The sequence below is a fragment of the Patagioenas fasciata genome, chromosome 6 (assembly GCF_037038585.1).
Source record: "Patagioenas fasciata isolate bPatFas1 chromosome 6, bPatFas1.hap1, whole genome shotgun sequence".
Classification (NCBI taxonomy): domain Eukaryota; kingdom Metazoa; phylum Chordata; class Aves; order Columbiformes; family Columbidae; genus Patagioenas; species Patagioenas fasciata.
Window position 1 is genome coordinate 14074211 of NC_092525.1, and position 23592 is coordinate 14097802.

A 23592-nucleotide genomic window follows, 5' to 3' on the forward strand; every position below is an offset into this window, starting at 1 on the left:
ATATCCGTTGCTCCTCCTAATGCCTTGAGGAGATCGTTGCTCTGGATGGAAATTGTGGCGGAGTTGTTGTTCAGGTACATTTTGCCATTGCAGATGTTATCTGAGCAGCATGACTTCCTACAAAGCACGAGAGTCAGCATCGTTATTTCTGAGGCAGAATTTGCATCGCAATGCCCAAACTGTTCTTGCATCTGAGGTTATTTCGTGTAACTTTTTGAGCCTGGCATCTTTAGATAGCCGCTTCTCTTCTAATCAAAAATTGTAACTTGCTACTGAATAAGGAAAGAATTTCTCAATGCGATGGAGGTCTTTGGGTAAATCCATCCCTATATTAGGGAGCAGTGATACCATTTTCCATATATATACAAAAGTAAGGAAGTTTTTGCATCTGCAGTGGTCAGGAATGTAATTTGGCTGACGAATGCAGCCGAGCTTAAAGGCGAGATCCCACAGTGGGTCAGTTAAGCTTTATTGGTCTGCCAGATGAGATTATCATTTTATTTAACCAGAGCAGTAGTATTCCTTGTCACTTGATTGCCAAGGGTCTGTCAGCATTTCCATTATAAACCCCTTATTTTCAGGGATTTGAGTAGACTTGAGATTTAAGTGTTCTGGTCTAAAACTTGGCAAGTATGATCTCAGTTCACCAGTGGATATTTTCTTTATGAGATTTTAAAATAGTCAGCTGTTTCTTAAATTGTAGAGAAGGCAAGTTTTGGGTTTTTTTTTTGTTTTTTTCTCTTTTGGTTAAACAGATAGGGCTATTTTTTCCATCTCGCTTATTTCAGTTGGATTTATAAAAATAAAATTATGTTCTGTTGTTTGAGGGGAAAAAAAGAAGGGGGGGGCGGACAGAAGACAAAGGAAATCTGCCTGCTGTCCTGTTCTGTTTGCCAGAGGATCGCGTCTCAAAACCTTCCCTTTGCTTTGGTCTATGTTTGAAGTCCCACCCACCCTCTCTGTCCCTTTTCTCCTCCCCCTTGCTTATTTCTCTTTGGTGTATTTACACTCTCACTGCATTAAGTTGCAGCGTTTCTTCTCTTTACTCCATTCTTCCTCCCCAGGGTTTCCAGTGCTTGATTCTGATGAATTTGCCATTTTACCTCTCTCTAGAAGGCAACTTTGAGGTATTCTTAAGCGATACAACATACCTGTGGTAAATATGAACTTTAGGACTTGTCTTTATGTTGTATATTGCAGTCTGTTTGAGGTGCTTTACTGCCTAACTGAAGGACATAATGCGCATGACTCTTAGTTGAGTATTGCAATTTTTTTAACGCTTTTCTGAGACTTTTCTGTGACTCTAGAGTGAAGCACTTTTGCATTCTTTTCTTTTTTTTAAAAAAAAAAATCTTTAGACTGAAAAAAAGCGAAGTGTGATTGGCGCAGAACCACCACTGTGGGTTTTCATGGCTGGGCTCTTTTAGTCATTTCCTGAGAGCCGGTGCGGAGATGTGACAGCGCAGGAAGCGGCAGCCAGCTCAGCGAGGCTCCCAGTGCCTCACAAATCGGCTTGGCCAGAGCTGGGGGCACGTCCTCCTCGCTGGGATGTAGAAATACCTCCTCCTGGGATCGATGCTCAGGTTCTTCAGGAAGAACCTCTGCTGTCTCGCAGTCAGAGTGACTTGGGCATTCAAATGGTGAGCGAGGAGCTACAGCTCTATGATTCTTAAGCGACAAGGAATTTAAGAGCTGAAATTCAAGGGGTGGAAGATGAGCGCTTTCAAAAAGCACTGCAGCCTCTCTCCCAGGGCTTTCAGAAGGTCGTTGTCGGAACAGGACGCTGGCGGCGCTGACCTGAAGGGCTACCATTGGTACCACCAAATGAAAAGCAAGAAGATGAACAAACAGATGAGTTGTGAGCCAGAGAAGCCTCTGGGAGCGTACAGGTGGCAGACGCATCCTTGGCTTCCCTGGAGGATAAGCAAAAGAGAGGGCTCGCGCAGCCTGAAAGCGGAATGTGATGATCCAAGTCTTGACGAAAGTTCTGCAAGCGTGGATGCTACCAGCGCTGATGGTCTCCTCGAAGACCCAACAGAGGCGCTTTTCCAGGCAAGGACTAGACCGTTCCGGGTTCCCTTCAACCGCTCTTTATCTGAACCCGTGCCGCAGGTTGGGAACAGGAGCACAAAGCCCTTTCTGCAAGCCGTGCATTCGGTGGGCTCTGGACAGCAGGGCGATTTCATCCGCGGCTTTTTCTCCTCTCTATCAAGTGGCTTTTCAAAGATGATGAGTCGAAAAGGGGAGCCTGGCAGTGAGTCCGTAATTGAAGGGAAGACAGATGATAATCACATTGATTTGCGCACAGGTAATTAACTCATTTTTGTGTTTTGCTGTTTGTGTAACAGATGAGTGCAGTGAGACATTCTTTGGGATATACAATAATTATTTAAACTCTTCTATAACTTAGTTTTATTAACATGACATTGACAGCTCTGATATTCTGCCTTCATTTTTAAAAAAGCAACTGAGAAAGGGCCTTTCCTGATGAGGAAGTGGTGTGAGATGTTTTGGCATGTAAAATCTTGGAGGTCCCTTTAAAACAAGCATCGTCTGGTGGAAGGAGCAGCTTTTCTCTCTCAATGCAGCCTGGATGTGTGTTCCTGCAAGCACAGTGTTGCAGTGCCCTGATGGAGATATCAAGCCTGCTTGCTATAAGTGAAGCACTAGGAAGAGAGAGAGAAATTAAGCTGTCTTTTAAACAGTGCTCAAGACAGTGGAATGAATCTAGTTCCTCATACCAGATTCAGAGTTTTGTAACAAATGGCCTAAATTGGTGTCTGCTCTCGGGTAGATGCCAAAGGCAGCAGTGCTGCAAAGGTTTAGGCAGCTGGGATTGAGGTCAGCAAGATGCCAGTCTGAGATTCCACTTAAATCCACCCTGCTGATAACAACACTTGTAAAACAGGACAAAAAAGGGGAGAAATTTGCTTTTTCTTCTCTTGGTCTTTCCTGTGACTTTCTAGTTGGCAGTCCAGCCTGAACTAGGTAACTAATAATGCTCTGGAAAACCCCCACAAAGTTTAAATTTCTAATAAAAATAAACTTTCCTTCTCTCCAAAACCTCAGCACTTTACGGAGTTGTCCAGATTATTGTATTGAAAGCCCGATAACATCTGGATCTAGTTGAGACTGCTGGACAAGGCATCGGTATTCAAACAACTCAGCTCAGAAGCAGTAGTGAAAACAGAAGCTACTCTGTCCAGAGGGGTGTTCAGCCTTTCAGTCTCAGTGGAATGTCCCTGACAACCTGATGTTTGCTGCTGGAAGCAGTCACATTGCTTTAAAACAAAAAAACAGTGACCAAGAAGAAGAAATAACTAAGAAGGACTATATCTGTTCAAACCTAGTTACGTATGGCCACTGATTTGTGTTTCTCCAAGATGTTTCTTCATTGCAATTCGGCTTGATGATGCTTGTTAAATTACATGAAATACATAGAAAAAAAATAGAAACTACTTACTCTTTTTTTTCTTTCCTGTTGAAGGCTTCTTGTTAAGAGGTTGGCTTGGTGTTTTTGTCTCTGCTCCAGTCATTCACATTAGGAACAAAGATTTCTGCTGCAGGCTCCTGCTGTTGTTGGGACCTCCTGAGAGACCGAATTACTGCTGCAGACTGCTTGGGACAGCTTTACTGTTTGGTCTCTTCTGCCCACTGATATACATCAGCAAGCAATCTTGGGAAGCTGTTCTATGTGATACAAGTGCTTTGGATCCAAATCTCACAATGTGTGAAGGGCAGAGCATGCTGTAGTTCCTATTTTTCCTCTGATCTGGTGTGCTTGGATACTGAATGGTTCTCTCGTGTATGGCTATTGTTGGGATGCTTTGCTTTTAGTTCTGTGAAAAGTAAACAGAGGAAAAGGGATTATTTGTGTGAAACCGCCACTTGGTAAATACTTCGTGTCAGTTATGGGACAATGACAGAGCCTTTGGGCTCTTTGGGGTGGGCCCAACCTCAGTCTGAGCCTGCCCAAACGGGTTTAGCAAAGACAGTCACGGTTCAGGAACTGAGAGAAAAACAATGGGACTCCAGATTAAAAGTCACAGCCAGGCAAGTGTTTGGAGAAACAAGGTTGATGCAGTCACCTCCAAAATCACCTGAAGCAGCCAGGTCCTGCTTGGACCACTGTTGCAGGACCGCAGAGCTTTTGGTGGGAGGGACATCTCCATAGAGTTCCTTTTCAGCCTTTGCCTTCTCGAAAGTTCAGCCTCTGATCTTCAAACAGACAACAGCCTAGGTTTAAGAGAACTAGTTAACCCTGTAAGACATACTGCTACGTGGGATATATAGCCATAGGATGTCTAATTGCTTACTACTGGTTTTATCTTTCCTAAAAGAGGAGCTGCTCTTGCTGGAACTGCTGGGTAAAGTCTCCTGCCCCACACAGGACTTTAGACTGAGACCTGATAAAACCAGTAGCAAAACCTATGAGCTCTCCTGGGGTTTAGATTTCAGGTCTGAGAGAGGTAACTTAGAGACAAAAGGAGTGAGAGAAATACAGCTGGTCTGTCATGTTCTTCAGCCACAGTCTAGATGCTCAGAAGTGACCACATCTTCTGTTCTCCTTCCGAATATCACATGAGTTTAGTTCTGTGGGGGTCACCGAATTGTCCACTGACAGTTTTGGTTCTTCCATGGTTTGGTTTGGTTATCTTCTCATGACTACAGTCCCGGCTGCTGTTCAAGCAAAAACCCAGAAAGATGGACTCTGTTTTGCTCTCCAAGAGAGACAGAATTTGGGAGTCCTTAGACAACTGAAGTCTGTGGTGAAAGTGCTCAGACACTTTACTAGCCAGGAGATGGTGTGAGATGTGGGCTTTCTCCAAAGTATGCAAACAGTTTAACTTGGAAGAGCTTGATTAAAGTCTCCCAGGAAACATCTATTTGGACAGAAATTCTTGTCACTATGACCCAAACCCAAGAGGACCTTTTGCGTGGTGTTAAATACCCAGTGGGAGAAGCGTCCTTTGGAGTTCAACCAAGAGAACCTGAAGACATGTGTTCTGTCTCTTTGCTGTCCAAGGAGCCAAGCTCTTTGCTTCCACCAGCTGCCCTCATTAAAAGTATTTCCACTTGCCTCTGAAATACTTGCAGATTAACAGCTTTTAAAAATATTATCTTCCTTCCAACACTGGCCTGGCTTCTTGTATTTTTGCTTCATCTCTGCACCAGAGGCTGGGTCATCTGCGAGGGTTTGTGGAGTTTGCTGCTGATCTTTGTAAGCTGAGGGGAGAGCTGTTCTGTTCTTCATGAAATTGTTACCTCCCAAAAGAGAATCAGTTGGGGTTTTTTTTGGCAAGTTAAAGAGGGAAGTGGGGTTTAAAAAGAAAGAAAAAATCAGGATAAATATTTTCCAGTCGGTCTCAGAGTCTAGGAAGCGTGTTCAGACACTGCTGCATCACTGCTTGGCTGTAGGAACCTTGGCTGGGTGGATTCGCCCGTCCTCTTGGGTGATGGAGGGATGCTGAGCCTCGGGGGGGATGCCGGGGGTGCACGGCGTGTGCAGCGCACCAGGGAACAAGTTTGGGGAGAAGGGGCCGGAGAGGGTGCAAGAGCAGAACCCATTCCCAGGGGGTCACCTGGCTCTGCCCAGGAGGAGCCCAGGCCAGGTTTGGGTGTGAATGCAGTGGTTTTGCTGCTCAGAATGTTTGAATTTCTAGTAAATGTATCAGCATGAGGAAGACGTGTCATTCTGATAAACTTGTTGATTGTGAACATACCATGATTTCGGTAGAAACAAGATAAGGAAGGAGCTATGCAGGCAAAGCCTTGGATCTGGAGGTTGTAGGTGAGCTGCTGCACCTTTTTGATTATTATTTCTGAGTATTGCCAGTGACCTTATAAGACTGTTGAGAATGGGTTTGTGGGAGAGTTCTCAGATAACATTTATTTCACTCTTCCTTCTTATCTGGGTCTCAGGGCAGTGCGAGTTTAATTGTAGATTGATGACAAAATAATTCTTCAGTAGAATCAATTTACCTGTATCTTCCCTGGGTATCTCTGCTTTGCTTTGGGGGAGGGAAAGGGTAAACACTGATTTATTTAGTGTACATTTAGCTTTCACAGTTGCTCTCTTGTTACAGTTTGTATAAAGACACTTCTTCAGAATTATTTCTTTCTTTCTCTTCACCTGGATAAAGATATGTTTCTTTAGTCTTCCAATTTTGAATTCAAGCTTTAATTCATTTTATATGTTGGCTGGGTTTGGGGTTTTTTTGTGCCTTGAGTATGAGAGCATTTTTAGATCCTTGCTTTTCTGGAAGTTGTTTTTTAATTTTTCACTGAAGTTATTCAAACTCTGTGCCATTTTAATATCTTTAGAGTCTAGATTAATTAAGTTCCATTTCCTATGTCTTTCCATATAAACTTACTTAGAGATTTGTATTTTCACATTTATAACTCAAAGCTGAGGCAGTTCAACATTCAGTTTCTTCAGCAATTCCCAAAATACAAAACTGTTTCTTCCTGTCTGAGATGGGAATTAAGTATTTATTGCTCATTGGAGCAGCTTTTCTATTTTCGTGCTTTTAAAACCACTTTCTCATTTTAGAAAGTTCTTCTACTGACTCATGTTCCTCCACCCCCAAATCTCTTTTGCTCTTAAGTAGTTTATCTTTGGTGGGTTTTTTATTAGGGAACTTTTACACAGTTGTACTTATTCTGTAGTTTGTTTGTTCATTCAAGTGCTGTGCAAATGTCAGTTTATGTGCCTCCTGCTATGATCCCCTATGCTTTGTTGCAAGGTGTATTCTTAGCGTTAAAACTCATTCACCTCTAATTGTCAGAGCAAATTCAAGATAGCTCCTTATACGTAATCCCTACGTTGCTTTAAAATGGCTGTAGTTTTTTCGTAGAGTTATAACTATGAAAATAGCAGATTGCAGTCAAGTATCAGTCTGTCTTTTTTTAAACTGTAGTGTGGTTTTGTGGTAGTAAATGTTGTGTTACATGGTATCTTGAAAATTACAGGGGGATGGGGATGCAGAGAGGAGCATTTCGCAGAATCGCTTTGAATATGTATTTGAATAGACTATAACTATTCAGCCGAATGTGTATGAACACAACACAAAATAATTAACCATAATATTTGAAGGTAATAAAATTATGCTTATCTGCTGTTAATCACACTTAATGAATGGTGCCTCTGAGCAGGTAGTTGTGCTCATTTCAGCGCTGGCCGTTGATTTTCATTTCTTTAATTCCCCGACCATTATGTCTGAATCCAAAAGTTAACGTTCAGTGGGATGAATGAGGACATTTATATTTGTCAGAGCTATTTTCTGACTCACGAAATCACGGCAAGTGAATGGCAGAGCCTCGCATTCCAGGTTACTTTTTGTTGGTTTTGTGGTCGGTATCCGTGGGGCTGTTGGGATGTGGTACTTGATTCTGCTTGTGCAGGGGAAGCTGACAGCTGCTGCTGCTTGCAAGAATATTATCTGTGATTACCTTGATCATGAGAAATTATCGAGTGGGAATTTTCTAAGGAGAGGGTAATTGTGTCCTAGAGACATCTTGTCTCCTGTATTTTCTTTGCAGGGAGACGGGGGTTTGAAGAGATGCAGCTTTCTGAGAGGCAGCCAAAGTGCGAGAGCAGGGGGATGAGGAGAAAGGGCTCCCGGTGAAGTGAATATTTGGGGCTTTGGTGGGAGAAGTTTTTCCTTTGATAACAAGCCAGACGGGGTCAAAAGGAAGCAGCTGGAGTAGGAAAAAATCCAGCCTTTGCCTTCCAGAGCCGTGTCTGGAGCAGTTGGATTTGGAGTCTTTGGCAAATCTTTGCATTTTGACTGTAGAGTCTCCGGAAAGAGAAGATTCATCTGCGAGACCCAGTGAGGCAAATCCCCGATGCTCATGGTCCAAGGGGTGTCTGCGACGTGTGGGCACCTGCCCACAGCCCCAGGGGGCAGCTGGTCCTTGTGTCTCCTTTCTGGGGTAAGTGAGCCCAGGCTTAGGAAGGAGGAAGGAAACTATTAGACTTTTCTCAAAATTCTGTGTTTTTCTTAAAACACAGCTGTCAGAGCATGCAGGAAGGGGAACTGTACCCAGCTGTCCTGGAAGCCTTGGTCCCTGCTAAGTTTGTTTGACTCTGGAAACGGGAACCTTAACTCTTGTAGATGTGCACATTTAGAATCCGTAGCGAGAGGGTAAGTTCTGCTGTGGTGAAACTTTCTCCAGGCGAAGCTCCCTGGTTTGCATTTCCACAAATGCTGCCCGTAATGGAACTTGGCATGAGATGAAAATTGCCTGCATGCTTACACAAGGAGCACTTCCTAGGCACATTGACCCTTTTTTCCTTAAAATAACAAACCCAAAGGAAAATATTTGGGGTTTGGGTCTTTGTTGTTTTGTTTTGTTTTCCCAAATAATAAATGGTGTAGATCTGTGATGCTAACAGTATGTGATTTAGGACTTGAAGCAGAGGCATTTTAGAACTAAACAGGCACAACATTATCTCAGCGTTATTTGTACCATTGCTCTGCTATAAAGAAACTGCATCACTTGCTTTAACTGATTAATTTGTATTATCATTTAGCCTTATGCTTTCTGTGGTGATACTTTCTCTGTTAGTTACTCAAGAGACTCTTTAGACTCTTCTGAAATAAATACTTCATAATCCTGTAAAACATCACTTGTTTAAAGGAAGCTGTTTGTGTAAACAACAGGCTAATGCATGAAACTCTTGACATGTTAGCATTGAAACCAACTGTCCCCTGCGTGGTTTTGTTCTTACTAGGAGGAAATCTGAAGCTAGACATCTGGTCTTCTGTGGGTGAGGGAGCTCTTTGCAAGTCAGGGGACCGCTTGTTCAAGTGAAGCTAAAAAATATTTTGTACAGAAAAGGTGAAAAAAATTACTGAAATAACTAGTTTCTCGAAGAAGCTTATGTTTTAGAGAGCAGGCATCCTCTGTCTTTATTCCTTATGGGGAAAACGCTGGTTATTTTTGCTGTGTGCATTTGATATAGGAGCATCCTTCTCAAAAAGCCGCTTATCTGAAAACTGATGCAGAGATCAGCCAGGTTATTGATAGTGGGGTGTAAGAACAGGTCATGGGCAAACACACTTTTTCAGCTCACATGCATGTATTTTTGTCAGCTATCACCGCACATCACTATCGATGCTGTCTATAGGTTTAGGATCTAGGAGGTCAGAGTTGTCTGTTGGTTTAATAGTTTCTTGTCTTTGTATGAGGTTTGCGTTGAGAAGCTCTCTGATCCTCCTCGTCCTCCCTCTCCTGTCATCACAGACAAATCCTTCTTAGAAAGAAGTTAAATTCAGGAAAGTACACTACCAAGTCCGACAGCAAGTTGTAACCAGACCTGCTTATTCATTTTATGCCTGACTATAGGAACAGAAGCATTTTCCTTCATCCCAAACTGTGAGTAGTCCTGAGTAAAATCTTCTGAGGTTATTCCATACATCTCTGATGATGATATGGTCAGACCTCTACCTGCATCTCACTCATCCTCATCTGAGTTGCTCTATGTTTTCTCCTTCTTATGCCTAGGAGTTTGCAATGCATTTTCATAGAAAAAAATAAAAGCCCTTTTAATGTAGTCACTTTTCAGATCGATTTTCCTCTAACAGTTGTTTAGTGACACAGATGCTTTGGCAAGCGGTTTTGATAAATTACGACTGAAAAAACTGCCGAAGTTCTTGCAGTGTGTCTCCATTTACCTTATCTGTAATGCTCCTGTTAGCTCTGGCTGCCCTTGTACGTGAGAAGAGGCTTTGTCAGCGACACCGCTCTAGGTAGAGCCACTGAAGGAGCTGCCTGTGTGAGGAAGAAGGTGAATAAATAGATGTGAATACCTCCCCATAGCCTACAGTCATCTCCACTGAAGCAATGCTTTTTTTACATGACCGATCAAGTATATTGTCTGTGTCTTATATAAATGGCCTGCTTTAGTAACCAGTTCCTCTGCGAGCTTTATTAAGTAATGAAGATTTTCGTGTTTGATATATGAAGATGCTGGGGTTGCTGAGTGCGTGGTGCATAGCAAGGACAGGCTGCTGGCTGCAGTGTGGTTGGCCGTAGGTTTCCTGTCAGCCCTCCTGTAGCTTGATAAAATATCTTATTGACTATGGTTCAAGCCACTGATGTCTTGAAATGACAGCCCATTTGCTTATTGAGGTAGTACTAAATGATAGCGAGACTGAGAGAAAATAGGATGAAGTTTTGAAAAGGAATGGGAGAGGAAGGGATAATAATTCTGAGTCTGCTGCGATGGAGCTGAATCGTCTCGACGTTGGTTTGTGGTTTGTGACGGTGACTTCCACCATAACTTGCATGTGTCACTGTCACATGAAGATTTGACTCTTGTTTACCGTGTCCCAGTGTTGGAGAAGACCTGTGTCAGCAAAGGCCTTTTAATCCAGAAGAAAGCATGGGGCAGCTAGGAGAGGAGTATTGGATACTCTGGCAGGGTGGCCTTTGTGAGGTTAGGCATTAAGAGGTTTATATATCTTTTACCATTAAAACATAATTCAAGGGAAATCGCTGAGCTAGTCTCTGTGGTACTTCAGAAGTGCCAGTGGGATAGCAGTGTGTCTAATTAATAACAAGGAAAGAGCAAAGCAACATATGTCAGTAAAAGTTGGTGCAAAATTCTCCTTTTCTTCATCCTGCAGGGACAAATCCTGTATGCGTCCAAAATCACTTTGGTGCCCTCCTACCTGCTCGTTGTTGTTTTTAGCCGGTTTATCCGCAGCAGCAGCAGGGAGCTCAGTGCTGGTTGCCACAAAACCTGCCCAAGATGCTCCTTATAATGACATGTCGATAGTTCCTGCTTGGATATGCGCTAATACCTACAGAACGGGAAAACTTCTTTTCAGGAAATATGTTTTTTCTTCCTTGTGGAGTTTCTTCTGAGCTCTCTGTGGATGCTGTGTGTCCATAAACAGAAGTGAAGGCCCTTAAATATAACTGTAAGATGCCAGGGGGCTTGTCTGAGGGGAATTATATGTGTAGAGCAGGAGTTTTGAGTTACTTTAGCAAAAGACATGAATGGCTCAAATGTACTAATTGGGAAATTTGTGTTTGTGCAGCAACCAAAACAATTTATTATGTGCATATGTAGCATCTTGAATTTGGTGGCTGCTGGCTCCACAGCAGCCGAGCTGCGCTGTGCAGCATATGTGCCCAGACTTCTGACACCTTCCTTCTGTTACTGTGGAAACTGTAATTTCTGACTCCAGACTTGTATGTCCTTGAAATAGGTTTGGTTTCTTTTTTTCTTTTATTTTCCTGCTGAAGCAAAAGGGGACAAAGTCTGCAGATGAGAAGGAAATGCTCCTGTGCACTATGAACCCAGCTGGTGCACGGGCTGTATTTGTTTTACATGGTTGTGCTTGATGGGGAATCACATGTTCAAATGGATGTATTTATACATGGGTGAATAATAGAAGCCTTAATTTTAATGGCACAACTCCAGGTAGGTGTGCAATATAAGAATTTGGAGATACGAACCTGAGGAGACCTATGTTGATAAATGGAAACTGTGGAATGCAAGAGGAAGAAAAACATCCTCACTGAGTCATATGTTTCTGAATCGTCAAGTATGGGGAAGGGGGAATAAGCCTCATCAGGCTCCCTCCCTGTCCCCAACAGGCCCAGGCTGAATTGAAAACACATCTAGCAATCTCTGCTCTGAATAACTTCTGTATGGCTACATAATTTCAAAGAGGAAGCTTTCAGGGGTGATGATAGGTTCTTGTCTACATCTGTATTGTCTCATTTGTCTTTGGATACCCAACAGCCTTCACTTTGTTTATTCAGAGATGAGCAAACATGAAGCTGAATGTACTTTCCAATGATCAGTGTAAATCAACATGAAAAATGGAGATCGTTATACAATATATACACACGTATATATTTAGCAAGGTTTACTAGATTGATTGCTCCTAAACCTAGAGCTCGACTCCTATTATGTGCGGAGAATTCACAAAGAGACAGTCATAGCCCAGGGACAGTGAAGTGTGGTCACTGATGGGTAAAATAAAATTAAAGCCTGTCTGCATTTTAATGGATTTTAATCACATGAGAGTTTAGGAAAGAAAAAATAGATATATATTTTTTTTAAATTATTATTGTTCTTTTTCCCCATCACCATGTCTGATTGCTTGAGGGCTAGCAAAACTGGTCCCAGGTACTAAGATATCATTGTCGGTTCTCATCCTGTTGTTAAAGAGGCTTTTACAAGGACGGGGAGATGTGTATGATCATGATCATCATTAGTCACTGAGAGCAGAACAAATAGTACCGGCCTGTAGATGTGACAAGGGAAGCAGAGCTTGAAGTTTTTGGCAAAGTGAGTAGTAAGGAGGAAATGAACAAGATGCCACGCATGGTTTTTATCGCCAGACATTTACAAAAATAAGTTTGCCATCGTCAGGGCTGGGGGTTGGGTACCATCCAGCACCAGCCATGAGAACCAGCATCGTCTGCCTGCAACCAACTGAAAGTCTTGAATAAAAGGGAGTTGTTCCTTAATCTTCCACTCTTTGGTGCTGCCTCTCATCTGTTTGCCATTTCTGCTGTCTGTGACAAGATCTTCATATGTATTTTAATTCAGCCTCATTCATGCTTCATCTGCTGCTGCCTGGTTCGTCTGAAACTCTGTTCCCTGTGTGATAATATTGGGTGGAATTTATCCCTCAGCTCCCAGAAATAATTTTTGGTTATGAACACCATTGCAAAAACAGCTAAGCAGACTATTTTGTGTAATAGTGTCGCTTAAAAAAACATGGAGAGTGTGAAGCAGAGCGTATTTAAAAGTCCAAGGTGTTTTCTAACAGTCAGAAAATAGAGAAGCTCAAGTTTTTCGCCCAGTATTTTCTTTTGTTATATCACCAAGTGGATGTTTGTGTCTGTTTATACTCTGATTTCGTGTGTGTTTTGAAATCTCATTGTACTCAGTGGTGGAAAGTTGGCTGCTTAAGTAAAGGCATGTTAAGGACAGCTATCTACGGTAGCTGGAAGGAAATGCTTCTCAAATGCATTGTCCAAGTTGGTTCTAGTTAATAGTCTCTTGGGTACATGAACTTTCCTCACCTTCTCCACCCATCTTCTGGCAGCAAACAGAATTCTTAGTATTTCAATTTAAAAATAAATTAATTAATAAAAATCCATACTGCCCCCGTAAATTGTTTCCCAATAGGAATGAAATGAATTTCAGTAATAACTCATAAAATCACTTGTGTGGATTGATTATTACTACTGGGGGGGGTGAAGCTCACAACACAGTAGCATAAAGCAAATCTCTTCAAACTGGATGAAAATTATTATATTTATGTAGAGATTTCCTCCCGGTCTGCTTGGATTTACTGTTACAAAACACAGTTGCACAGCAGGACTGCTAATTAGATGTTATCAGGCCAGTTTCTGCAAGGTTGTGACCTATAAAGTTCTGTTTAGCATTGCTGTAGGAAAGACATTTTCTCTCCACTGGTTATTTATCCTTATTGGATTCATTCGTTCTCCTTCCAGAATTTTGCAGATGAGCACCTGTGGCTCTGCCCTTCTGATAAAGGGATTTGGATTTGCTGTGGGGGCTTTGTGATGTCAGTTTGCAAAACATGTGGCAGGGAAAACATTTGGGAGCAAGTGCATGTTGGCACTTAGGAAATTTGTGGCATTGCTTCTAAGCATCAGATTAATCAGATGTGAGTAACGAAAGGTTTGGTCTTTACAAGCTTTATATTTTGCAGGTTTGGGGGAATTTAGCAGGAATAAGGAGGAAAAACTAAGCAGGCGTGGGCTCTAGGGTTGGATGTGTTTGGGGTGAGGATGTTGTCTTTGTTCTTCATAGCCAAGCCTGCTGAGGAGAGAAGAAAACACGCCAAGAAGAGGGAAAACCCAGTTGAAGAATACCTGAAATACTGCACCCTAGCTCCAGATCCTTTTAATTAGCTAGCCCATCATCAAAGGATACATTAATCACGCTGCTTTGGGTTTGCCAAAAGCGTAATAAACCTGCCTCTCCTGTTTTGGCGGTATCGCGGGAGCCTTGATCTCAGCATGGCCAAGATGGCCAAACCGAGCTGGCCCACGAGAATCTGTTTCCCCTGACACGGTGTTAGCTCAGCGCTTCCAATTTCTTTGCCCTGACACTGTTATTTCTTCCCATCTTACCTCTTTCATTCACAGTTAGTGTCCCTCAACATTATCGAGTAGGCAAGAAGGTAGAAATCACCTGCTATATTCTGAAGTTTTGGAACAAAATTAAGCTTTGATTTGCAACTATTGACATCGTGTGGCAATAAGGAGAGCGAGAAGTGAGTCAGGAGCCTCCTGAGCCTTGATCTGAGCCAGCAGCTCCGTGTCCTGCCTGGACCGCGTTGCTGGTGACCTCCCCGTGCCTAACCAAAGTGGATTCTTCTCCCGAAGCCATGTTTCCCTCCCTAAAAACAGGTGCAGTAGCTGGGTTAAATCACAAAGGGAAGCTAACCTTGTTTAACCTTTAAAGGTTAAAGGGTAGAGCTGATAAAAGAGGGTATTACAGGTCATTACCTCACTGTACTGGATTAAATGTGGGATTCAGACTATTTGCAGTAAGACTTTACTTTGCATACATCTAAATATGGCTCAGAATCCCCATTGCATTTATGTAAGGTCTGGTCTCCCTCCTCTAAAGTTTTGTGTCTGAACCATCTTCAAAGGATTAAAGGAGTCCAGCCCTTTGTATATTAGCCTTGCGTTACTGAAATGCATGAAGACCTTTCAGACGTCAGGGAGAAAAATGGAACGAGGAGCGTTCTGGTGCTTTTGTATGGGGTTTTGTTTTTAAGTAGGTCAAATCAGCAAATTGGTGTATAATAGCTGGTTCCAGGTTCTTCTGAAAACATTTAGAAGATGTCAAAAGGAAGTAGAGTGGGTCTTTTTTAAATGGCATGGGGAGTACTGGAGGGCTTCTTTTGCATTATCATTGAATTCCTCGAGGTGGTCCTTTACTAAGTCATTTGTTTTAAGTGGTTTAAATACAAAAGCTAAGTTTAGGCTATATATTCCTGAATGACCTGGATAATATAAAAAAAAGGCCGCACATAGTTGTAGTAGATTTTAGGGTTCTGTGAACTCTCCCTTTGACGAGGGAAATAAACGCATCTGAGACATCAGCAGTGGTCAGAACCCTTATAGTTTATTTGTTTATTATTTTCCCCAAATCTGTTGAGGAAGCAAAAACAAACAAGAAAGCCCCAAACAAATAAAGCAAACGAAAAGAAAGGCACCTAATCCCTTGTGTGTATGCTCTGTCTTTGATAAACATTTGGGTTGAAAAGAGCAAGACGAGTACAGCAGCAACAGGCTGTGTGGTAATGGCAGGGTGACCGGGCATTTAAAACTCCTACGTATGGAAAAGCACCACACTGAGAGCTTTGTGATTTTATTTCTTAATTATTTTTTTCTTTCTTTTTCCTTTATTCTTCTCGTCATGAAAAGCACCGCACATTGGGAGGGTTGTTTTCCGAGAGCGTGGGGGCTGTGTTTGTTTAGAGGTAGGTTTAAGGGGTGGGGAACTCAACAACCCTGCCGTTGCTCTGAGAAAATTAAGTTTATAGGCTGAGATTGTTCAGACAAACTGCATGTGAAAGCCTGAAACACGGTGTGTTTGTTTTTCAGTTGTTCAGCTTGAACTTGTGGTCGCTATCTCATCGCTTTGTCTGTGCCTGTGGCTTGTTCTCCCCACAGAAATGCTTCTCTGCCTTTGCTCTTCCCATCCCTCCCTCACTTTACCTGGCAGGAAGAGGCGAAAGGGTCTTGCTCTCTTGAAATGGGTCCATGACAGATGAATGTCAGCTGGTTGACGCCTTGTGTGCAGAAGTGGGGGGTAAAGGTGTCTGGGGGAGCAGAACCCTTGGTAATGGTGCTTCTGGTATGCATATGTTGAACTTCGACCACAAGGACACCAGTACATTTTTGTGCACGAGTTTGCTCTTAAAATGTTGGTTGGGGTTTGTTTGTTTGTTTGTTTGCTTGGGGTTTTTCTGGTTGGTTGGTTTGTTTTTTTCACAGCTGCCCTGGGCCAAGATCCTTTTTGAGTTCTGGATGCTGCTTTTTCTCTAGTCTTCTTCATGCACTGCTGGAAAGAATAAAGAGTTAAGAGGGAAGAGCCCAATCGGATGCTCAGTGCTGAAGAGCCTGTAAGATGGAGATTAGGGGTTGGTGAGAGCAAGAATGACAGAGAGAAGGGTATAGAGCTGGGTAAGAAAAGGACCATGCATAAATTAAGAGGACAAACTGCACACTTTTTTCTCCCACGAATAATTAACTTTTCTGCTATTCTCAATTTTCTGCTTCCTAAACTTCTCACGAAAGCCTCTCCTTGCTTTGGGGAGAAGCGTCACTTGAGAATCTTCTCAGAACTTGGCAGCTATGTAATAGGGGCATGTAATCTCTTATAATCCCCTCTACAGGTTTGTAATGACCGTTTCTGCTTTGAGATTCCAAAGTGTTTTGTAGGCCAAGTGGGAATTTAAACTGTGAGAGAAAAATGTACTTAATATTCAGGAGCAAAGATGAGTGGTCCTGGGCAGGGGACGAGAACTGAATAAGAAGGAAGGAAAACTTGCTTAGTATTGTAGGAAGGGTCACAGCGATGGCTTTGAGCAGCCGCGGGTGCTTTGAAATCTGAGGTATCCTGGGAACTAAATTGGTTTTTACACAGATAGCAACTTCTGTTGTGGTGATGTCATGGGATTTCCAGCGCTGCACAATGAGCTGCTTGTTCGCAGGGACGCGCGGGAGGCCGGGCCAAGCGTGAAGCGCACCTGCGTGTTTTGCAAGGTCCCCACCTCGGCCGGGTTGTGTTTTCTGGTTCCACTTGTCGAGCTACCAAGTGTGCAGGTGATTGCGTGATTTGAGGTCGCTGGCACCCATCCATTCGAGGAGGTGCTGCTGTCTCCCGACAGACGCATCTTTCACGCCATCTCTTCTCACAAACCTGACTGGGTACAGACCATGAGAATGGGGATGGAGAGGGAGGTGCAGCCGAGGGAAGCGAGGATCAATTACCCACTGGAAGTTTAGCAGTCGGCTGCGCGGCACATAAGAAGCTTAGAGGAGCTCAGCAGTGTTTGAGCTAATTGGCAGCTTTAAACTGCTATTAAGAGCTCCCACACCTTTTGCTCAAAGACGCTGCATGGTGACAACGAGTGCAACTGGTGCAACTTTCTTCTGTCTAATCAGAATTACCCTGCCAGCCCAATTTTAGCTTTATGCCTCATTTTTCCTTCTGTTGCTAGCTCCTTAGCTCTCTTCTCTTAGGTTTTTGCAAGAAAACTCAAGACTGTTGGTGCACTCAGCATCTGCTCGCTAAACTGCTTGTAAGATTTTAAGAGTTGAGGTTTCTTTTTTGGAACGAGTCCATGATTTTCCCTTTTGAAAAGAGAGCTCAGTGAAACTGCTTGCATGGTTGTGGGCTAACTGAATTCATGCTCTTGAGCTTCTGTGGAGCATTTGGGTACCGGTGAACACGGAGCCCTTTTAGCAAGTACTGGGGGCTGAGGGCGGTAGGTGCATTAGCACAGGTCTCGGGGAAAGGCTTCGTTTTCAAATTGCCTGCGTTATGGGGAAATAAGAGGGGAAATCTTGGCTGATCTCTTCTCTAGGCTCAGCCTTGGTGTGAAAACTGCTGAGCTTTTGATAGGCAAAGTGGCGACGTTGCAAGTATAGTGCAGATGTACTGACTGGGGACCGAGTTGAATTGACAGAGCTGTCTGGGAGCCCAGCTGGGGAGCGAGCCTGCTGTGCCTTGCTCGCTGCCGACCGTCTCCTGTACCAACAAGTCAAATCTCTCCCAGGGAAGGAATGAAAGGGTGGGAATGATGTCGGCAGCGGAGAGGAGAGGCAGCAAGAGTTCATCCTTCTGGGGGATGCCAGGTTCGTTGAACAGTAGCGTTTTGTATTTTGTCCCCTTGGCTGGCTATTAGGTATTCACTCATAAAAATTCCAACATAAAAAATTGTTCCTTACATATATATATTTTTAAACGCAGAAAATCTGTAGGAGATTTTAAGAATCTGGCTGGTAGCTCTGGTAGCGGACAAAATGTTGAATCCCATTCTTCCAGCTTTAAAGGTTAGTCTGGATTTTGCTGTGCTGAGGTGAGTCTGCTGCACGTGAGAAATTCAGAGCGGGAAAGTGACTCCTCTCCCACCCCATCACAGATCTCATGTGGAAAAATGCTGTGCCCTTATCTGTTTGCAGAAGACGTGCACAGACCTTATTCAGAGAAGGGAAGAACCTCAAAACCTTATCCTCAAGCACTGAGCAGCAGATACCTCCAGGCTTCTGATCTCTACATTTTGGGAGATTCCTTCACCCAGGGTTAGCATACTGGTGGTAGGGAAATGGAAGCATGCACAATAAACATAAAAATCGCCATGGTGATGTTTCTGTGAGGGTAAAGGGCATGAGAACTGCACTTGACCGAACAATTTTTATGTGAATCTGTCTGTGGCTTATGAGGTTCTCCACTGGGATAATGGAAAACCGGTTTTCAGACTGTGCCTGGTCACTACCACTCAATAAAAGAAGAGCGTAAAGTTAATAGGTTAGATTGGCAAGATTGGCCTATACTAGAAAAAGTAAAGATCTCGTGAAGGATTCGTGTTGCAGTGCCAAATGCATTGGAATCTGAGAAAGCCATGGCGCTGGTCATGGCTTCTGCCAGCTCCTAAAATACCATTTTCACCTACTTAAACCTTTTATGGCTTTATTCTTCACCGAATGGATTTTCCAGGTGGCGTTTTGGCCGTAACCAGTTGGTGTGAGAGCTTTTGAGATCCCTGAAATCCGATGGTTTGGCCGAGCTTGCTTTACCTCCTACCCACGATATTAGGTTTCCACACAAGAATTTGGTTATCGCTGCATGCAGCTGCTGGAGGAGAGCAACTGGATCCAGCTGAATTGAGTCCTTGCATGTGTAATGATGTTTGTTGAGTGCGGCTATTAAATATAACAGAAAGAATTCACACTAGATACTTACCTCTGTAATAACATCCTACATAATAGCGTGCCTCTCATCCCAAGGGATCTGCTCATGCTTTCTGCACTCAAAATAACACCTACTTCACCAGAGAGATCTGTTGCTGACCACAAAAATGTAGATACCTCTTAACTGAAATGGAACCACACCACACAGGGATTGAGGAGGACACGTGAGCTACAAAAAGCTTCCTAGAAAACCGACAGTCATTGCCCACATTGTGACTCGAAATAAAATGGCAGGATTAATGGCTTTATTTCTATAATGTGTACTGGTCATATCTCTAAGTGTGGTGTGATTCAGAGAAGAATTCATCAACCCTACGAGCATCACTTTAACTCTGAGTCTCAGAGTCACCACATACAGTACGTGCTGAATTTTCCTTATCGTATAATAAAATTAGTCATGAGCGTTGCATGTTCTGTGTCGGGACAGTGGTGGTTGTCTGTTGAAACTTGGACGATGAGTGTCTCCTCCTTCTCCCAAGTGAATTTGTGCATCGTAGTAGGTTTTCTTTGAGCCGTTGTTTCTGACAGTGCCTGTCTGCAGTGCGGCTTGGATCAGAAACCATTGCGTGGGGCTGGGAGTTGGTTTGAGAAATAAGAAATGCAAACAAAAGCTATATATGTCAGCATGAGAGAAAGTGGAAGTTGTCTTGATTGTGCTTTTCCTAGCAGACCCTCAATAAATGACCTCTGCCGTCATCTGCTCTGTGTAAACATGGGGAGATTGTCCCTTTTGCTTTGACCCCTGTGTCTACAGTCAGGGCAGAGATGCTTCAATTCTCCTCTGTTTTAAATCCAGATCCTGCAGATCTTCATCTGAACATCGCACAGCTGTCTGAATTGGTTGCATATACACACAGCTGTATGTCACATAACTGTGCTATTGCTGTTTATTTTCACTCCTGTTTGTGACTTCTTCTGCGGAAATCCTGCCTTATTACAAGATGCAGGGTTAAGGGAATGCAACATGTTGAGACACAGTGCATTTCCTTTTCTGCCGTATCTTTCGCTTGAATCATGAGCTTCATCAGCCTTTAGAGATGGTGGAAGTTTAGTGAAGGGTTTTCAATTGCTATTTGTCTTCGTAGCTTCATGTCAATAGTGATGCTTGAAGTTTCAGCTTCTGTTCAACTGCTCAATAAAGGTTCAAACTGATGGTTATCGGCACTGGACTGCAGGCTTATGCACAGATAGGTAGGTTGGGAGACTGACGAGCTCTCAAATGACAGCACTTACCTACAGCTCCCTGAGTCCCGTCTCTATGGTAAGTGCATAAAACACCATGAAAACATTGATGTTGGGCAAGTAGACCTGTTGTCAAAAGGTGTTAGGGTTCCTACTAATCTCTCTTCAGGGGGAAAAAAATCCTCCCTGCATACAAACTTGGCCACTGCATTAGTTACTCAGCTGCTTGGCAGCTCCTTATTGGAAATACTAGGAACAGAATACGGACCCTAATAAAGTTGACGAAAGTTTGGCAAGTACTTCAGTCAGCCCTTGCTTTCACCATAGGAAGAGTGTGGTTCAAAAAAGGAGCTTTGACACATGCCAGGGGTGCTCTTGTCATCACTGGGATGGAGGTTTAATTTTGTGCTTTTATTGATCGTAGGTAGAGAGTGCTTTTTGGCAAAGAGACTGAAGGCATGAATTTACCTTTAAAGTAGTTTTGTTGGCCTGATTTCTGCTAATTCTGTACTTTCTCACTAGTTCAGAAAAGGAGAGGACTTGCCCTGCTGGCTGTATAAGAGCTGTTGGGAACTAAATGACACTGGACTGCTTTTCATCTCTTGGAAATAAGTTTCTGGTTCTGCCCGCTTTTTGGAAAGTATTCTCCACTTGTGGATACATTTGGAATTTGAAAAAAATAATTGTTGCATACTTGCAATGGAAGATTCAGAACTGTTCCCATCTGATAGCACTAGTACTGCTCTCTGAATACAACAGAAGTGCCACCAGTTTTCATAAAACTTCTTTGCCCTTTCTGTGGGGATCAGCTTGGCGCCGGCTGCTTCTCTCCTTGTTCCCTCACCTTGCACCAATCAACATTTGGTTGTTGTTGTTACGTGGTTATGGCATAACTGTGCCTTTTTCTTCTTTCTCCCTCCCCCTTTTTTTAAAAATAAGCTCTGTAGTTAAGAATAATAAGGTACAAGATGTCATTTGGCTGAGAGAAAGGGAGCTTTGTGGATATTTATAACATGCCTAATGGCATTTCAGGGCCCCGAGGAAAAACAACGCAATTTCCAATCTTCAGCTATGTCAGATGCAGCAGGCAAGCAGCAAAGGATGCTGTACCAAGAAGGGGATTTTTTTTCCAAGCTGTTACTTAACCGATATTAGCATTTGAAGGCACATAAGGCACGACCTTTAATCCTGTGTGTAGACGAACTGATCTGCTTGCTTGAATGCCTCATTGTAATGATGCAGAATGGAAAGGATTGCATCAGACCAGAGGAAGAAATCTTCTGTCACCAGAACTTGCATATTTAGGTGTGCGGCTGCATGAGCCCATCCCACATGTACCATCTGCAGACTTGGAGCTTTCGGCTCTCCCCCGGAACTCCTGCCTAAAATTGAGTTTATCAGTGAGTTACCCTGCAAAGCACAAGCCTTCCTGTATAAGCTGACAGATATACATTTGTTTCAAAAGGATGGACACAGATTCAAAGTATCTAGTTGGGTCTATCTTTTTGAGACACCCTGTAGCATTCCCGAAGCAAGAAAGGATAGCCCTGACTTTGTCTTTCCCCAAAATGTCAGTTGTCCCAGTTACACATGGACTTTTTGCTGTTCACTTCCATAGCAATTCAGACAGTGGTGGTGGATTTGTTCTATGGGGCATTAGTGGAAGAGGTCAGTGGGTTTTATTACATTCACTTGAAAAGCTGGAGCTGAGAATGTGAAATGAAAACTGAAGATACAGAGTACCGGAAAGCACAACGGGGTCTGTGAAGCGACTGAGTGTATATGTGATACTGTGTGAAGTCCCAAAGAGTCTTCAGTCTAAACTGGTGACATGCTTTAGAGTAAGTTTTGAAGTTACAGCTGTTGTGAGAGGCTCCAAAGAGGTCAGTCACGCAGGAAGGCCAACTGAGGAGTAATGCAAATAGATGGGACAAATGCACCAAAGCTATGCTGCAGTTTTGGTAGCGGTGAGTTTTCTTGCAACGTGTCTTCAGCATCTGTCTAGTTTGCAAGATGGGTTTGCAGTGTCAGCCTCAGGGGGAGGCCTGAAGTTACGGGATCTGATACATTGGAAAACCAGTTTGCCAACGCTTTTTATTGTTGAAGAGAGCGCTTGGTCAGTCTGCAGTGTGACGGGGCTGTGTCCCAACGTGCGTTCAAAAGGATCCCAGGACATGCACAAAATTTGAATGCCGTGGTGTTCTCTAGTGGTGACTGACAGCTCCAGACACCGAGATGGCATGTTCCTCTGCCAGCAGCCTGTGAAAGCTGTTCTGACGTAGCCAACCCATTTGGCAGCAGAGCCCGGCTGGCCCACAGCGCCCGATGACTCAGTCAAGTCCCGGAGTTGTTATTGCAGTGGAAGAAGCCGTTCTGTTCTTTAATTCCTTTGTGCAGCCCGTACATCAGTGGGATGGTATCCTGCCAAGGCCTGGAGTTAGGTAGAAATTATAATGCGAAAGTCTTTTGGGGCTGGGTGAGTCGTGACTGTAGATTCTGCGTTGGAGCTAATGGCCCAGAAGGGTTTTCTTTTGCCAGGAGAAAGTCTACCGGCAGTTAAGAATATAGTTTACTTGGTGACTGCTCAGCACAGCAGCTGGAGATGCTCTCTCATTGCCAGCCCACCCACATGAGCAGGACAGGACACATCTTCATCCTTTTTCCCCCCTTGGTGATTTATCATGTGCTTTCTTTACCCAAGAGACCAGATCTCCAGAGCTCTGGTCTCCACAATTCTGTTGCACACTCACAGCGGCAGCCCATGGCTTCATCCTTCTCGCTCATCTTCCCTCTGTCAGCCCGGTGCTCATAGGTTTGTCTTGCTTAAGCACAGGTGGGGCTCATGTGCTTCTGTTTGGGAAACCAAGGTCTGAACAGGAGCAACAGCGGTTTTATTTTGCACCTGGGTAGGTTTTGGATTAGACACCATGAGAAATGTCACTTGAAGTTGTGCCAAAAATCTGTCTGGAGGGTTCATGTCTATAAGATGGACAAACACGTAGCCTGGGAGAGAGTCTGTTGTGCTGCAGGAGTTTGCACATATGCACTATTGCTTCACAGAGACTGGGGTGTTTTCCCCTAATTATGCTTTTGGGCAATTCTGAGAGAGACAGTGTTGCTTGTCACAACTGGAAACGGAGCTTTGTTAGGAGAGGTAGCAGTGTGCAGCCTCATCCTAAATCTCAGCTTCTTCCCCAAATTCCCTCATCTGAAATGAAGGGAGCCAAGGTGCGTTTCTTCATTATTCAAAGCAGCAGGGGCCATGCAGTCCTCTTCTTTTTCTCACTTAAAGGTACCAGATTGCCTGTCTCAAGCAATCTTATGAATGAACACAGGAATCTTAATGCAACGTGAGGTTGAACTAGGTACTGAGAACAGTCTTTCAAGTTAATTCCCCGGCTTTAGAAGTTT

The 23592-nt window shown here is 43.5% G+C and overlaps 1 protein-coding gene across 9 annotated transcripts in view; it reads left to right on the forward strand.

The window, feature by feature from the left end:
* The window catches only part of RASAL2 (RAS protein activator like 2), a 180405-nt gene that overhangs the window by 56988 nt on the left and 99825 nt on the right, over nt 1–23592 (forward strand). For 2 of the 9 annotated variants that reach the window (XM_071809968.1, XM_071809970.1), the window contains exon 1: nt 1609–2308. The exons of 5 other annotated variants lie outside the window; for them this stretch is intronic. In XM_071809968.1, the coding sequence (XP_071666069.1) occupies nt 1714–2308 (595 nt within the window). In that variant the 5' untranslated portion in view covers nt 1609–1713. Of the gene's footprint in view, nt 1–1607; nt 2309–23592 lie in introns of those variants that run through there. 2 more of the 9 variants (XM_071809967.1, XM_071809969.1) reach the window with 2 other exon arrangements.